Consider the following 17,584-nt stretch of genomic DNA (forward strand, 5'->3'; position numbering starts at 1 on the left):
TTAATTGAAAGGTCAGCAGTTCAACCGCACCAGGCACTCCACTGGAGAAAAGACTTGGCAATCCGCTCCTGTAAAGATTACAGCCTTGGAAACTCTACAGTACAGTTCTACTGTCTTACACAGTAACTATGAGTCAGAATTGCCTTGGCGGCAAACAACAACAGCAGCAGCACTGTCTTTGCTATCCAGTGCTGCTGTAACAAATACCACAAGTGGACAGCTTTGGCAAACAGAAATTTATTATCTCACAATTTAGGAAGCTAGAGTCTGATTCAGGGTATCAGCTCCAGGAGAAGGCTTTCTCTCTCTGTCGGCTCTGGGGGACGGTCCTTGTCATCAGTCTTCCCCTTATCTAGGAGCTTCTCCATGCAGAGACCCTGGGTCCAAAGAACGGGCTCCGCTCCTGGCACTACTTTCTTGATGGTATGAGTATCCCCCCCCCCCGTCTCTCTGCTTGCTTCTCTCTTTTATATATCAAAAGAGATTGACTCAAGATACAACCTAATATTGTAAATTGAGTCCTGCCTCATTAACATAACTGCCTCTAATCCTGCCTCATTAACATCATAGAGGTAGGATTTACAACACTTAGGAAAATCACACCAGATGACAAAACGGTGGACAACTGCACAATACTGGGAATCATGACCTAGACAAGTTAACACACATTTTGGGGGGACACAGTTCAGTTCATAACAAGCCCTAAAACACTGCTAACTCATCATCTGGTATAACACAAAACGGAAGATTAGAAGACTAAAAATGCTTTGCCAAGTAAATAAAAATGGGTTGCTTATAACTTTACCTATTATTTATTGATTTAAATGAAGAGTCTACTTATTCAAAATTGCAGATTTCACAAGGACTGATCAGATGTCCTTTTACATTAAGTTTTGACCACATGGTCTTTGTAAAGATTTAACAGGATTCTCTAATGTGTTTAAGAAAAATTTCTTAATAATTTTAGTATGTTTATTGTTTCTGTAAAGCTATATGACAGTTATTTCTGAGCAGATTTAATAGAATTTTTCCTTGAAAGTATTTTATTACACATACATTCATCTAAGATAATGCATATAATTAAAGTTTTTGTTTTTCAGATAAAAATTAATAAATAACTATGTCATAAGAAGACATACAGTGGCACTTTTAAATTTAATTACCCTTTCAGCTAGACTGTAATCAAATCCTATTAAGGAAATGCCAATCATATCTATAATAAAATAATCTTTAAAACTACTGTAAATACATTTCTATATACATTCCTAAAATTAAAAACAGAAGGTAACAAGCAAATACACTAAAAAAAAAAATTTTTTTTTAGCTCTTAAAAATAAATTTAAAAGTCCTAAAAAGACTGCTATTATCTAAGTAACTAAATTATAAATAGCTTTCTAGGAGCTACCCTTAGGCAGTAAGAATTAAAGGCAAAATGCATACTGAGGAAACAAAATAGCAAACTGATTAGAGCTGCCTCAGTTAAGCAGGAATGAAATAAAATCCTGCGGCAACAACAGAATCATACTACAGCCCTCCCCTCCCGCAAAAAGGGGGAGAATGGATGAAGAAATAAAGGAAAGAAGGAATTTAGCACGCAAAAGTACAATCTGCATGAATTTGGAAGGAAAAAAAAAACAAGAAACAAGCAGATCCTGCTCAAGTTCATCATGCTACAGGAGATAATGAGATCAACAGTCCAGCAAAGCAATTGCTAAAAGACAAAATTGTGGAACACAGAACAAACAGAAGGTGACTAAGTTAAGGAAACCAACCAAGAACCAAAAATGTACCACTACAGAACGGATGTAAATTGGAAATAACAAGATACAGAAAAGACATTCCTGAAAATGCAATCAAAGGCACTGAGGAAAAGCTGAAGTATAATGATAATAAATGCAGACAAAAAACGAAAAAAGATAAAGTAATTACAGAGAGAATAATAAATACAAAAGACAAACAAAAGCGGTCTAAACTAGAGATAACCAGTGTCCCTAAAGAAGATAATCTAAGAACAAATTGTTAAATATTCAAAGCAATAATGCAGAAAAATTGCTACAAGAACTGAATCTGCAAATTGAAAGGGCACACACTCTATCCAGAAAAATGGAAAATGGCAGCTCTAAAGCATAGGGGGGTCCATGAGATAAAAGCTATATTTACAATACTACTAAAATGTTACTTTTTAACCTTCATGTTCTCGCAGCATGTGACTAATAAAACGCATGCTTGTATATTTTAGTGCTTTACAATTTCCATTTTAATTTCTAATAAGGTAAATATCGATGAATAGAACCTACACTTAAAAAAGTTTTGTGGTCTTCAGTAATTTTTTAGCGTAAAGAGGTCTTTAGAACAAATGGTTTTGTTGCTGTGCTTCTGAGTTGGTTCTGACTCAGAGTGACCCTATGTACAACGGAACAAAACACTGCCCTTTCCTGTACCATCCTCACCATCGTTATGTTTGAGCTCGTTGTTGCAGCCACTGGGTCAACCCATCTCTTTCAGGGTCTTCCTCTTTTTCACTGACCCTCTCCTTTACCAAGTATGATGTCCTTCTCCAGGGACTGGTTTCCTACTGATAACATGGTCCAAAGTACGTGAAACAAAGTTTTGCCATCCTCACATCTAAGGAGCATTCTAGCAACTAAGGCCAAAGATGAAGACATTGAAGATATTTACCAACTTCTACAGTCTGAAATTGATCAAACATTCAATCAGGATGCATTGATAATTACTGGAAATTGGAATGCACAAGTTGGAAACAAAGAAAGTAGCTCAGTAATGGGAAAATATGGCCTTAATGATAGAAATGATGCCAGAGATCACATGATAGAACTTTACAAGACCAACGACTTCTTCATTGAAAATATCTTTTTTCAACAACATAAATGACGACTATACATGTGGACCTCGCTGGATGCAATACACAGGAATCAAGTCAACAACATCTGTGGAAAGACATGATGGAAAAGCTCAATAACATCAGTCAGAACAAGTCCAGGGGCCGCATGTGGAACAGACCATAAATTGCTCATATGCAAGTTCAAGCTGAAGCTGAAGAAAATTAGAAAAAGTCCGTAAGAGCCAAAGTACAACCCTGAATATATCCCACTTGAATTTAGAGACCGTCTCAAGGACAGATTTGACACAAATGAATACTAATGAGCTAAGACCAGATAAGTTGTAGAATGACATCAAGGACATCATACATGAAGAAAGCAAGAGGTCATTAAAAAGACAGGAAAGAAAGAAAAGACCAAAATGGATGTCAGAAGAGACTAAGGACCCAAGCAATGATATTTTCAATTGGCTCATATGCATGTGAAAGCTGGGCAATGAATAAGAAGACCTAAGAAGAATTCATGCATTTGAATTATGGTGTTGGCGAAGAATACTGATTATATTACAGACTGCCAGAAGAATGAACAAATCTGTCTTGGAAGAAGTACAGCCAGAATGCTCCTTAGAAGTAAGGATGGTGAGACTTCGTCTCACGTGTTTTGGACGTGTTACCTGGAGGGACCAGTCCCTGGAGAAGGACATCATGCTTAGTAAAGTAGAGGGTCAGTTTAAAGAGGAAGACCCTCAGTGAGATGGACTGACACAGTGGCTGCAACAATGGGCTCAAGCATAACAATTCTGAGGATGGCACAGGACAAAGTAGTGTTTTATTCTGTTGTACATAGGGTAGCTGTGACTCCATGTACTCCTTTCATCTTCTTTTGATGCTTCCTGTGTCGTTTAGTATTTTGCCCATAGAATCCTTAACTATTGCAACTTGAGGCTTGAATTTTTTCTTCAATTCTTTCAGCTTCAGAAATGCCGAGCGTTTTCTTCCCTGTTGGTTTTCTAACTCCAGGTCTTTGCAAATGTCATTATAATACTTTGTCTTCTCGAGCTGCCCTTTGAAATCTTCTGTTCAGCTCATTTACTTAATCATTTCTTCTATTTGCTTTACCTACACTACATTCAAGAGCAACCTTCAGAGTCTCTTCTGACAGCTATTTTGGTTTTTAATTTCTTTCCTGTCTTTTTAATGACCTCTTGCTTTCTTCATGTATGATGTCCTTGATGTCATTCCATAACTTGTCTGGTCTTAGCTCATTGGTGTTCATTGTGTCAAATCTATCCTTGAGATGGTCTCTAAATTCAAGTGGGATATATTCAAGGTCATACTTTGGCTCTCATGGACTTTTCTAATTTTCTTCAGCTTCAACTTGAACTTGCAAATGAGCAATTTATGGTCTGTTCCACATGCAGCCCCTGGACTTGTTCTGACTGATGATATTGAGCTTTTCCATCATCTCTTTCCACATTCCATTGGATCACCTTTCTTTGGAATAGGCACAAATATGGATCTCATCCAGTCGGCTGGCCAGGAAGCTGTCTTCCAATTTCTTGACATAGAGGAGCGAGCACCTCCAGTGCTGCATCCGTTTGTTGAGACATCTCAGTTGGTATTCCGTCAATTCCTGGAGAGCTGTTTTTCCCCATTCTCTGCAGTGCAGCTTGGACTTCTTCCTTCAGTACCACTGGTAGCAAATGGTTTAAGAGCCACTAAAAAAAAAAAATCATCATCAAAATACTTCTCACTTAAGTTACTTAACTTCAAGGATTGAAAAATAAAAATAAAACACAGCATGCAGACATCCAGACAGAAAATACAGGTAAAAGAAGAAAGGTAGTGATGAGGCTGGCCTCAGACTTATCCAGCAAATTCCAATGTCAGACTGTAATAGAGTAATGTCTACAAATACTTTGGTTCAATCACTTGTTTGGTTGAATTTCCTATTCAGAAAGGCTTACTAGCCTGTTGTCTTTATATCTGAACAATAACTTGACTGATTGCAATATTCTTAGCTCATACTTTCTCTTAAAATTTTGTAGCTCTTGAGGATGGTTGTTCAAATAACTTGCCTGATTCCTCAAAAATGTCAACAACAAAAAAAACCAAACCCGCTGCCGTCGAGTCAATTCCGACTCATAGTGACCCTATCGGACAGAGTAGAACTGCCCTATAGAGTTTCCAAGGAGCTCCTGGTGGATTTGATCTGCCGAACTTTTGGTTAGTGGCCATAGCACTTAACCGCTACGCCACCAGGGTTTCCCAAAAAATGTCAAGGTCATGAAAATGAAAGCCTGAGGATCTATTTGAGAAAAAAGGAGAATAAAGAGACGTGACAAATAGAGTCAACATGGGATTCTGAAATGGATTCTTTTGCTATAAAGGGCGTATCAGAACATTTGGCAAAATGTGAATGGATTCTGAAGATTATATGGTAGTATTGTATCAAAGTTTTATTGTGGTTATATAAGAGAATGTTTTTCTTTATGAGAAATACACACTAAAGTCTTGGTAGTCCTGCAGCATCAAGTCAGCTACTTATCTCACAAATATTCAGGAAAATAAAGTTTTTGTACTGAACCAACAACTGTTCTCTAAGTTTTAGAATATTTCAAAATTAAAAATAAAAGAATAATCCCCACCCCACTTCATCTCTGTGATAGGCAAAATATGCCCCCTCCAAAGTTGCCTATTCCCCAGAACCTGTGACTGTTACATGGCAAAAAGGGACTTTAATGATGTGATTAAGCTCAGATTCTTGAGATGGGGAGATTATCCTGGCTTCTCTGGGTAAGCCCTATGTAATCTCAAGGTTTCTTATAAGTGAAAGAAGAGTGGGGCTGCAGAGTCATAAAAGGAGAAGAAAGAACCGAAGCAGAGGTCAGAGTGATACAATTGTTGGGAGCCAGAAACCAAGGAACATAGGTAGCCTCTAGAAGCTATAAAACTTAAGGAAATGGATTCTTCCCTATAGCTTCTAAAGGAACACAATCCTGCTGACACCTTAATTTGAGCCCATGAAACCCATTTTGGACTTCTGACTTCCAGAACTGTAACATAATAAATTTGTGTTGTTTTAAGCCACTAAGTTTGCAGTTTGTGGTAATTTGTTATGGTATCAATAGAAAACTAGTGTTTACTCCTTAAGAAAGAAATAGCAGGCATTTCATTTAAAACAATAAAGTGAGACAAACAATCCAATTAAAAAACAGGCAAAGGAAGTGAACAGACACTTCACCAAAGAAGACATTCAGGCACCTAATAGATACATGAGGAAATGCTCACGAACACTAGCCATTAGAGAAATGCAAATCAAAACTACAATGAGATACCATCTCACCCCAACATTACTGGCATGAATCAAAAAAAACAAACAGAAAATAACAAATATGGAGAGGCTGCGGGGAGACTGGAATACTTATGCATTGCTGGTGGGAATGCAAAACGGTACAATCATTTTGGAAAGTGATAACGGCATTTCCTGAAAAAGCTAGAAATAGAAATATACGATCCAGCAATCCCACTCCTAGGAATATATCCTAGAGAAATAAAAGCTGTCACACAAATACATATATGCACACCTATGTTCACTGCAACATTATTCACAACAGCAAAAAAATGGAAACAACCTAAGTGTCCATCAACACATGAATGGATAAACTATGGTACATACACACAATGCAATATTATGCAATGATAAAGAACAATGAGGAATCTTCGAAGCATCTCACAACATGGATGAATCTGGAGGGCGTTATGCTGAGTGAAATAAGCCAATCACGAAAGGACAAATATTGTATGAGACCACTATTATCAAAACTCATGGAAAGGTTTACTCACAAAAAGAAACAATCTTTGACAGTTACGGGGTGGGGTGGGGGGAGGAAAAACACTAAATAGACAATAGATAAGTGGTAACTTTGGTGAAGGGTAAGGCAGTACACAATACTGGGGAAGCCAGCACAACTTGACCAAGGCAAGGTCATGGAAGCTTCATAGACACATCCAAACTCCCCGAGGGACTGAATTACTGGGCTGAATGCTGGGGGCCATGGTCTCAGGGGGCATCTAGCTCAACTGGCATAATAGAATTTATGAAGAAAACGTTTTACATTCTAGTGGAGTGGGAAGTGTCTGGGGTCTTAAAAGCCTGCGAGCAGCCATCTCAGATACTCCACTGGTCCCACCTGGCCTGGAGCAAGGGAGAATAAAGAAAACCAAAAATATAAGGGAAAGATTAGTCCAAAGGACTAACGGACCACAAGTATCACAGCCTCCACCAGAGTGAGTCCAGCACGACTAGATGGTGCCCAGCTACCACCATTAACTGCTCTGACAGGGATCGAAATAGAGGGTCCCGGGCAGAGCTGGAGAAAAATGTAAAACAAAATTCTAATTCACACAAAAAGACCAGACTTACTGGTCTGACAGAGACTGGAGAAACCCCAAGAGTATGGCCCCTGGACACCCTTTTAACTCAGTACTGAAGTCACTCCTGAGGTTCACCCTTCAGCCAAAGATTAGGCCCATAAAACAAAATGAGACTAAACAGGCACATCAACCTAGGGGCAGGGACTAGAAGGCAGGAAGGGAAAGGAAAGCTGTTAACGGGGAACTCAAGGTCAAGAAGGGGAGAGTGTTGACATGTCGTGAGTTAGCAACCAATGTCACAAAACAATATGTGTATTAACTGCTTACTGAGAAACTATTTTGCTCTGTAAAGCTTCATTTAAAGTAGAATAATTTAAAAAAAAAAAAAAAAAAGCAATAAGGTGATTGCCTAAACCTGAGTAAGATTCCTTTACGGCTCAGAGGAAACTACTGAAAAACGCATCAATCTATGTAACACATAGGGAATTTTTTTTTTTCCTTGTTGCTGGTAAGAAAATCTGTTCATGGGAGGAAAGCCCAATTTCTTGAGAATGCACTTGGGAAAGCACATTGCAAGTGAGATGCAGTGTGAAGCTGTCAAGTTCCTTGCAAGTTTCAAGGCAAGAGGAAAACAACTCTGCATAATAAAGGGACCAGTGGGGAGGTGCAAGACTGAGCTGCTGTGGGACAATTAGGGGAGAGGAGGGATCTGGTATCCAGGATGCAAGGAGCTTGTCTTGGGGACTGTATGAATGAACTGCCAGGAGCTACATGTTGTGACTCTCTCCCCATGGTTTCTGTATTAGTCAGCTTTTGCTGTGACAGTAAACTAAACAATCCCCAAGTCTCAGCAGCTTAAACAGTAAAGATTTATTTCTCACTCATGAGCCTGTAGATGTTGGTTGTGGCTCTGCTAGCCCTGGCTGGCTCCCTGGGATCCCCTAGGCTTGAGTGCAGATCTGCACCAGGTGTGTCTCATTCTAGGACCCAGGTTGAAGAAGAGGCTGCTATGAAGCATGCTCTTCTCCTGGAGGATTAACAGAGTGGTGGGCTTCTGCTAAAAAACACCATCTGTAACTTCCACCCGTATTGCTTTGGGTAATGGCAAGTCAAGTCACGTGGGCAAGCTAAGTCAGCAGGGAAGGGAAGTTAACTCCAGGCCAAAGGGTCAGGAAGGGGAGAGTGACAATTTGCTGAACAATATTCCAATCTACTACAATCCCATAACACTTCAGTCAAACTAGGAAATTATATACTTGGTGTCATGTGAAATTTGGTGAAAGCCAGAATGTATGCCGAGTTTTGCATTAAAGTCTACATGAAAGTGAAACAGTAAGCCCAAGCAAAAAAGGAAAACAGCAGAAAAACAGAGTTAAACTTTTATTTCTTTTACCCAAAATGAAAGGAAAGTGAGCTAACATTTTCATAAGCACCATCTCTTTATCAGGCAGTGTGCTGAGTAATTTCATTCTCATTTGCCTTCACACGTTTCAGATAAGAAAACATGTTTGGAAAGATGACAATTCTTGCCCAAGTTCCTACAGTGTGTGTTCTAAGACTGTAATTCAGGAATGTACCACTGAAGAAGGCTCAAGGACTAACGGGCAGAGGGGCTTTTAGTGGAATCAGCAGGCATAAAAAGTGACTCTTTAAGACCAGGAAAACACAAAAGATGGCAACTTCCATGGAGACTGGGAGGGACTTGTTTTACATGGAAATGAAGTCAAAACAAGCTAGATCAGTGTCCCAGGTAAAGGCATGGTCCACGGGTTTCTGAGCAATGCAGCACCAGCACCCAGGAGACTGGCTGATGCCAATGGAAGCTGCTGTTTCAGTAAGAGTTCTGTGATAGACCTAGACAGGGCCACTACTAGCCCATAGAGTGCCATCAAAAATTAGAAAAATGTGTCCTTTCTTTCTCTGACATAGACCTGTACCAAGGCACATGATTTGACAAGCCCCACTTGCTTCCTCCAAGAGGATGCCCTAAATCTTCACAACCTTATGCCATAACCCTAGGTTGGCTGTGTGTGTTGGGGGCTGGGGGGGAGACTTAAGTCCTAAAGAAACACATTCTTCCAAACTTTTCACATGAATGGAAAAAGTAGTCGATTTACATTGGTGTTTAAACGAAATTTACTCAAAGTTACATATGTATCACATAGTGTTTTCTGTTGTTAAACTTCTTAAAGAATAAATGTGCTCTATTTTAGATACTACCAGGCATACTAAAAAATAGTTCACCATCTGACAATATTCCAAGACCTGAAATGTTCAGGAGAATTCACAAAAATGTGCATAGATACAGGTGCTAAGGTGCTACAGTAAGAGAGAAGAAGAGCTGGCAATTAAACTCAGGGCAAGGTTCTCTGCACCACCTGTCCATACCTTTCTTGAAAACTCATTTTTCCCAAATGGGTAGTCAATGAAAATTCAATTATAAAATACATAATCTATTCTCTATCCCATCTACATGTTTTTGTGTTTTGTTTTGTTTTAGATGTCCTATGTTAAAATTCTACCCAGCCTTCAGGACCTGATTCAAATTCAATCTCCCCTATCAAGTTTAACCTGGTGGTCAGGGTCACTTCCATAAATGATCTCTCTGTCCGATTCTTAGCTGTTTTGCTTGCAGCTCTATTATGAATTAATTTTTATTACGTCTGGGAAAATTCTGATTAGAAGACACAGAGAAATCCTACCTATCTTTCAAGTACAGCCAAAGGCTCCTTTTTTATTTGAAATCACCCCTCAAAGTTATTTATCACTCCTTCCCTCTGTGCTAATAATAAAGGTACAATTAACATGGTCTGACCCTCATTTACTTACAAATTTAAAAGATTAGAGGGAGGAAATACTTGTGAGCTCACTAGAGACAGATGAGATAAAATGTCTTATTCATCTGTGTTCTCCAGCACCTAATATAGAATCTAAATCAGGGTTTCTCAGCCTCTGTGCTGTTGACATTTGGATCAGTTAATTGTTGCTGGGGGCTATCCTGTGCACTGTAGAATATTTAGCAGCATCTCCACTCAGTCTTGACAACTAAATTTCCCCCAGACATTTCCAAATATCCTTGGGAGGGCAAAATTGCCCCAAGTTGAGAACCACCGATCCAGACCATAGTGGAAATTAGACATCTGTTCACGTGTTGCCAGGAATTGTCAGATTTTTTTGTTTTGTTTTGTTTTTCCTCCACTTTATTTCTTCCACATCACCTAGCACTAGAAGGGCATATATATTTTTAATGTATATTCAACAACAAATATATTTAAGTTAATGAGTGGTTTAAATAAGTGGCAAATGATACTAAAATCTTTGCTGTAAGCCATTAAAAGTAACATCTACAATATACAATACATATTCATTCATGAGAGAAATGGTGTGGCATCATGGTTAATGGTGTCACTTCTAGAGTAAGACTGGTTAGGTTCAAATCCAGAGTGCATAAGTTCACATCCAAGTTCTGCAGCTTCCAAGTAACCTTGGGCAAGTCATTAAACCTTGCTGCATCTCAGCATCCTCATCTTAAAATGAGGGTATGAATAATACCTACCTCAACATGACTGTGAGGATTACCTGGGTTAAGATATGTAAAGCACTTGGAACAGTGCCTAACAAGTGTCAGTTATTATGTATTCAGCAAATTTAATACCTACCATATACCAGACATTTTGAGAGCAAATTTAACGCCTACCATATACAAGACATCTTTGGAGCCCTGGTGGTGCAATGGTTAAGCGCTCGGCTGCTAATGGAAAGGTCAGAGGTTTGAATCTACCAGAGGCTCCTCAGGAGAAAAACCTGGCGATCTCCTTCCCTAAAGATTCCAGCCTATTAAACCCTACTGGCAGTTCTACTCTGTCATACAGGGTCACTGTAAGTCAGAATCAGCTCCATGGCACACAACACCACCACCACCAGACATTTTACAAGTGGTGGGGATTTAGCTATGAACAAAACAAAGTCCAAGCTTTCATAGAGCTTGTATTCCAAAAGGCAAGGAGGAGCAGAATAGATAATAAAGCATTGTAAGTGACAGAATGACATCTAGAGAAGGCTCCTCTGAGGTTACATATGAACTGAGGAAGCTGTCCAGGAGACATGCAAAGGAAGGGCCTTCCAGGGAATGATCCTGAAGTCACAACATGCTGGATGTGTTTAAGGTACAGCAAGATAGTTGTGTTTAAGTATACTAGGTATTGTGTTTTTAAAAAGCAAAAAGTAAAGTTGTAAATTCTCTTTGAGGGGGGGAAAAAAGGTAAACAAGTTTTAAAAGACTAAAAAAAGCCAGAAATTAACAAATGTTTTGTTTGGGTGCTGAGACTGTGGGTGATGTATTTTCTTTTTTTCACTTCTATAATACCCAAGTTATCTGAGTATGCATTACTGTACTATTTTTTAAAAATCAAGAGGCTTTAACAATGAAAATATTTGTATATAAAAGAGAATATTCTTTTATGCATGATTATTTATAATTATTTCCTTAATTGTGTCACTGAAATGTTAGTATTTTTACTTTAAATTTTCCAATGCATATCTAACAGTTTGTAACAAAGTTTACTCTAATATCCAATTGTACCATAACTACAAGTTTTTCTCTGCCAATATACCGAATACAAATTATGTCTTTTAAACTGATGTCTCATGACATAGGTGTTTGTCTTTTGAAACTTCTTCATGTCTTCTAAGGTGAAATATTGATCTCCATTTAACAAACTTTTCTTCAAATGGGTAGTTAGTGAAAATGCTATGATGGTTCACTTAACTGCTCTTTCAAAATAGACTTTTCTAGTTCAAGAAAGCAGCAAAGAATTTGTAGAAATGAGGTTATACATCTAGAAAACAAATTATATTTGTAATGTCTTCATTTGTGTTCAAATATTTTTGCTCCTAAATATATTTCTTAAATCCTATGCCTCAGCTTTACCATTCTAATTTAGCATTGATACTTCTGCATTTTATAGCCATTTACAAAAAGAAATAATTAAGTTACCCCCTTGGAAACTGACAAAAATACAACTTTTCAAGTTTGCCATCTTTTGTCTTTGGATAATATTTTCTTAATCTAATGGCACAAGCAGTTTGCAATCAGCTGCTGCCCTAAAGATTGGTGGTTCAAACCCACCCAACAGCTCCACAGAAGACAGACTTGGAAAACTGCTTTTTGTGAAGATTACAGCCAAGAAAACCCTATGGAGCAGTTCTACTCTTGTAACTCATGAGGTTGCCATGAGTCAGTGGCCAACTCAGTGACATCTAACAACAACAATACTTCTATTAATGCTTTAAAACATGTAAATATTAACAACCTGAAAGTTCACTGGAAACTGGAAATCTGTATTTCCAAGGTAAAAGGACTGGGGGTGTTTTTTAACTGTTTACTATCAGGAGATACTCAAAACATAGCAGTGGTGCTTCAGTAGTGTCTACTGCTTTAGTTCTCCCTGAGAAATGAAGTATCAATCACACAAGTTCTTACTTCTCATAGTTGTGTGGACATTTAAAAAAAAAAAAAAAAAGGTGGTAAGAGAGGAGGAATTACATGTAGATTAAGAGCCCAAAAGACCAAAACTTCTTGAAAGCTTGTATATTAACTAGTAAATGGGGAATTCAGGGAATTTTTCTAAGTTTACCTGCCTGGAGTAAATACTGCCAAGCACTGTTGTAAGCATCATAACTAAGACCTCAGGGGGTAGAAAAGGTTTGAATAGTGTGACATTTATATGATCTCCTGTTGCCACCAGGCTGCCTCTATTCTTCCCTTTTCTTCAAACTGTGGGTGAAGTGTAGGCTAGGAAAATGGTTGCTGGTGAATACAGAAGAGAGTTGTAAGAATTGTTCTTTCATTCGACAACAAAAATTGCCAATGTAGCACATATTTACAAAAAAAAAGAGAGAGCGCTATGTTCGTTGAATGTTTGCATAACTGTATATATTTTTGAAAATGAGCACCAAAAATTATTTTAGTAGATGCACTGTAAATCCGTTAATTTTATGTGTCAACTTGGTTAGGCTATGGTGCCCAGGTGTTTGGTCAAACACTAGTCCAAATGTTGCTATCAAGTATTTATATGTGATTAGCATTTAAATAAATTTACATTAAGTACAGATTACCCTGAAGAATGCTGGTGGGTCTCTTCCAATCAGTTGAAAGCCTTAAGAGCAAAACTGGAGATTTCTATAAATAGTCATCCTACCAGAATTCTTCTCTCCCTCACCACCTGACTTACAGATTTGGGAAATAAGACTGCCAGAATTTCCAGCCTGTTACCTGATCTACGCACAGATTTGGGTCTTGCCAGCCCCCACAATCCTGTGAGTCAATTCCTTTAAGTAAATCAATCTTTGTCTCTCTCCTTCTATTTATTTACCTATCTCTCTTTACATATACATACATACGTGTATATATATGTGTGTATATGTATACATATCTTATGATATATCTTGTGATATACATGTATATATATCTATCTATATCTTACAAGATATAAAACCAAAAACCAAACTCGTTGCCATCAAGTCAATTCCGACTCACAGCAACCCCACAGGACACAGTAGAACAGCCCCACAGGGTTTCCAAGGAGTGGCTGTTGGATTCAAACTGTCACCCTTTGGTTAGCAGCTGAGCTCTTAAGCACTATGCCACCAGGGCTCCTCTCGCCCATTGTCTACATCTAACTAGTTCTGTTTCTCTAGAATCTTTACAAAAACACAATTCTTCACAAATATTCTGTTACTTAATTTAAAATTTTGTGTAATAATATAGTCTATATTAGAGTAACTATAATCAAATATACTAATCTGAAGTGCTTTCTAAATAAAATTTTAAAAATTTATAATAGTTTTGTATCTATTAAAATCTCTATATACTTGCAAAATTATTCTGTGTTTGTTTTTTTTAAAACTAGTCAAGAGATTATAGATGAAAAGCAGATCTTAAGCAATCATTTGATTTATCTTTATATTGCATTTTCAGTCAACACGGTTTCAGAATATTCTAACCACAAATATTCTTTTTATTTGTACTTTAAGTGAAATTCAAGTTAGTCTCGCATATAAAAATTTACATATACATCGTTTTGTGACCCTAGTTGCTCTCCCTATACTGTGACAGCACACTGTTCCTTTCCACCTCGAATTTCCCATGTCCATTCAACCAGCTCCTGACCCTCTCTGCCTTCTCATCTCATCTCTGGACAGGAGCTGCCCATCTAGTCCCATGTATCTACTTGAGCTAAGAAGCACACTCTTAACGAGTATCATTTTATGTCCCACAGTCCAGTCTAATCTTTGTCTGAAGAGCTGGCCACAGGAATGGTTTTAGTTTTGGGCTAACAGAGAGTCCGGCGGCCATGTCTTCCAGGGTCCCTCCAGTCTCAATCAAACCGTTAAGTTTTGACTTTTTACTAGAATTTGAGTTCTGTACCCTACTTTTCTCCTGCTCCTTAGGGACTCTCTGTTGTGTTCCTTGTCAGGGCGGTCATTGGTGGTAGCCGGGCACCATCTAGTTCTTCTGGTCTCAGGCTGATAAAGTCTCTGGTTTATGTGGCCCTTTCTGTCTCTTGGGCTAATACTTTCCTTGTGTCCACGGTGTTCTTTATTCTCCTTTACTCCAGGTGGTTGGGACCAACTGATGCATCTTAGATGGCCACTCACTAGCTTTTAAGACCCCAGATGCCACTCACCAAAGTGGGATGCAGAACATTTTCTTAAAAAACTTTGTTATGCCAATTGACATATATGTCCCCTGAAACCATGGTCCGCTAAACCCCATCCCTGCTACTCTGTCCCTCAAAGTATTTGGTTGTATTCATGAAACTTCTTACCTTTGGTTTAGTCCAGTTGTGCTGACTTCCCCTGTAGTGTGTGCTGTCCTTCCCTTCACCTAAGATAATTCTTGTCTGCTTTCTAGTTAGCAAATACCCCTCTCCCTCCCTCTGCACCCTCATAACCATCAAAGAATGTTTTCTTCTGTGTTATAAATCTTTTGAGCTCTTACAATAGTGGTCTTATACAATATTTGTCCTTTTGTGACTAACTAAATTCACTCAGCGTAATACTTCCAGATTCCTCCATGTTATAAGATGTTTCACAGCTTCATTGTTGTTCTTTATCATTGCATAGTATTCCATTGTGTGAATATACCATAATTTGTTTATCCATTATTCTGCTGATGGGCACCTAGGTGGTTTCCATCTTTTGCTATCGTGAACAGTACTGCAATGAACATGGGTATACATATATCTATTCATGTGATAGCTCTTAATTCTCTAGGATATATTCCAAGGAGTCGGATTGCTGGATCGTATGGTACTTCTATTTCTAGCTTTTTAAAGAAGTGCCAAATCGATTTCCAAAGTGGTTGTACCATTTTACGTTCCTACCAACAGTGTATAAGCTAATCACAAATATTCTTAAGAACCGTTTTTAAATATTTATCCTTTCAAAATAGGAGAAAATTTCAGTTTCAAATTTACATACTAATTAAGAAAGCAGTTTCCCTTCTTAAAAAATAAACAAACCAAAAGCAATAACAAGAAAAACTACTTGTTTAGGTTATATTGTTTTACCTTCCTTCAGTTCTGGACCACATATAGTGCTCAAAGTTGTATTTTCAGAATAAGATGTCTGTTTAACTTTCTTCTCCTTTCCATAATTAGCCATTAATTGATAGTATCTATCCATAAAAGAAAACATGTATGAATTCTAGTGCTCATAAAAATTAAATTCACAATACATAATTATCAAATAAAAACCTTCGACTTTAGCCAATGACTTCCCAAGAATACCACACAGGCCTTGCTAACCTCAAGCCTTCCCTCAGCCATCTCTACCTAATCTATGCCAGACAGTATATAAACACATTACATACTTTCAAAGGATGAGATTCCACGAAACTGATGAAGCTTAAGGGCCTCACATTTTCATGGGCTTCTTCCAGGGCCCTGGGAGGGAACCTAGTCTTGTGGTCACATGGTCATGTGTTTTTTGTAAAATTTGCAAAAGGAAAGTATTTTAACCAATCACTAAAGCCTCCTATTCCTTTCTATTGCAACTTCCCCTCTTCTTATTTCCTCTTGGAGTGGCTAGTATTGGAGTAACCACAGACATTTTGTGTTTTTAATTTTACATCATTATTCTGAAAAGGGATCCCCCAGATCGTTAAAGTTTCAGACCCAACAAAACCCGGTTCTTCCCCGGAATATGTGAGTCCGCTTAATCCTCAAAATAACGCTATGAGATAGATTTTATTACCAGGGCAGGACACAGAAACATGGACACTCGCTTCAAACAGTCTATAAGTATTTATTTCAATGTTTGTTTAATGGAGATCAAGTTGTCAACACTAAGAAGTATTTTTAAATTTCCATTACAGGGCGCTTTCTATTCTACCAGTAGCAAAACCAACTTACAGCTCAAAAATTATAAAATGATTCATTTATGGAGACCTGAATTTACTGGCATAATATTTCCATATGTGATATTATATTATTAAATACTATTATTTTACACCATTATATATGTAATACTGTTATATTATTACATGTTGTACCATTTTTGTATGGTTATATCTTATAAAATTAAAAGATGCTATGTTGTGTTATATTACATTATAGTACATTATGATAATGTTTTATCAGCTCTTAAAAAGTGGTTCTCCAAGCACCTGCCTAGCTGCCCATCCCTTAATCTTATTTTCTCCTAGGTTACAGATGGGTTTTAGAAATATTAAGTAAGTTGCAAAAGGTCACAAAGCTAATAACTAGCTCAAACAGCAAACTAGATATGTCAGATTCCCAAATCAATACCCTTAACCATTAAGTTAGTGCTGCCGTTCTTCAGTCAAAACCGGGACAATTTCATAAGTTCACGGTTCTAATTAGCAAATTTTTCCTAAGGATGCAACCTATACAAAGACATTTGGAAGGGATCTGTCGCCTCTGAATAACTTCCATACTACCATGATCAATAATACAAAATCAAAAAACTATCACATTTATTTCAAGCACATAGAATGAAAGAGATTTAACACTCCTGTTGGTAAAAATGATTCTCTATCTTACCCAAAAAAATTCTAGCTAAGATTTCATGGCAAAGCAAAAAGATCTGAGTTAAAAATTTGAGTATGTTAATGTATACGTGAAGAACAAACAAGTCTGTCTTGGAAGAAGTACAGCAGAGTGCTCCTTGGAAGCAAGGATGGTGATACTTCTCTCACGTACTTTGGACATGTATTAGGAGGGGCCAGTCCCTCGAATAGGACATCATGCTTGGTAAGGTAGAGGGTCAGTGAAAAAGAGGAAGACCCTCAATGAGATGGACTGACACAGTGGCTGCAACAATGGGCTCAAACATAGCAATGAC

The 17,584-nt window shown here is 37.9% G+C and overlaps 1 protein-coding gene across 1 annotated transcript in view; it reads right to left on the minus strand.

The window, feature by feature from the left end:
- The window catches only part of ANKRD7 (ankyrin repeat domain 7), a gene marked incomplete at its 3' end in the record, with an annotated part of 45,288 nt that overhangs the window by 16,592 nt on the left and 11,112 nt on the right, over window positions 1-17,584 (minus strand). Inside the window, exon 6 of the mRNA XM_004389642.1 lies at window positions 15,790-15,896. Within this exon, the coding sequence (XP_004389699.1) occupies window positions 15,790-15,896 (107 nt within the window). The remainder of the gene's footprint in view (window positions 1-15,789; window positions 15,897-17,584) is intronic.

This window comes from Trichechus manatus, unplaced genomic scaffold (assembly GCF_000243295.1).
Source record: "Trichechus manatus latirostris isolate Lorelei unplaced genomic scaffold, TriManLat1.0 scaffold00251, whole genome shotgun sequence".
Classification (NCBI taxonomy): Eukaryota; Metazoa; Chordata; class Mammalia; order Sirenia; family Trichechidae; genus Trichechus; species Trichechus manatus.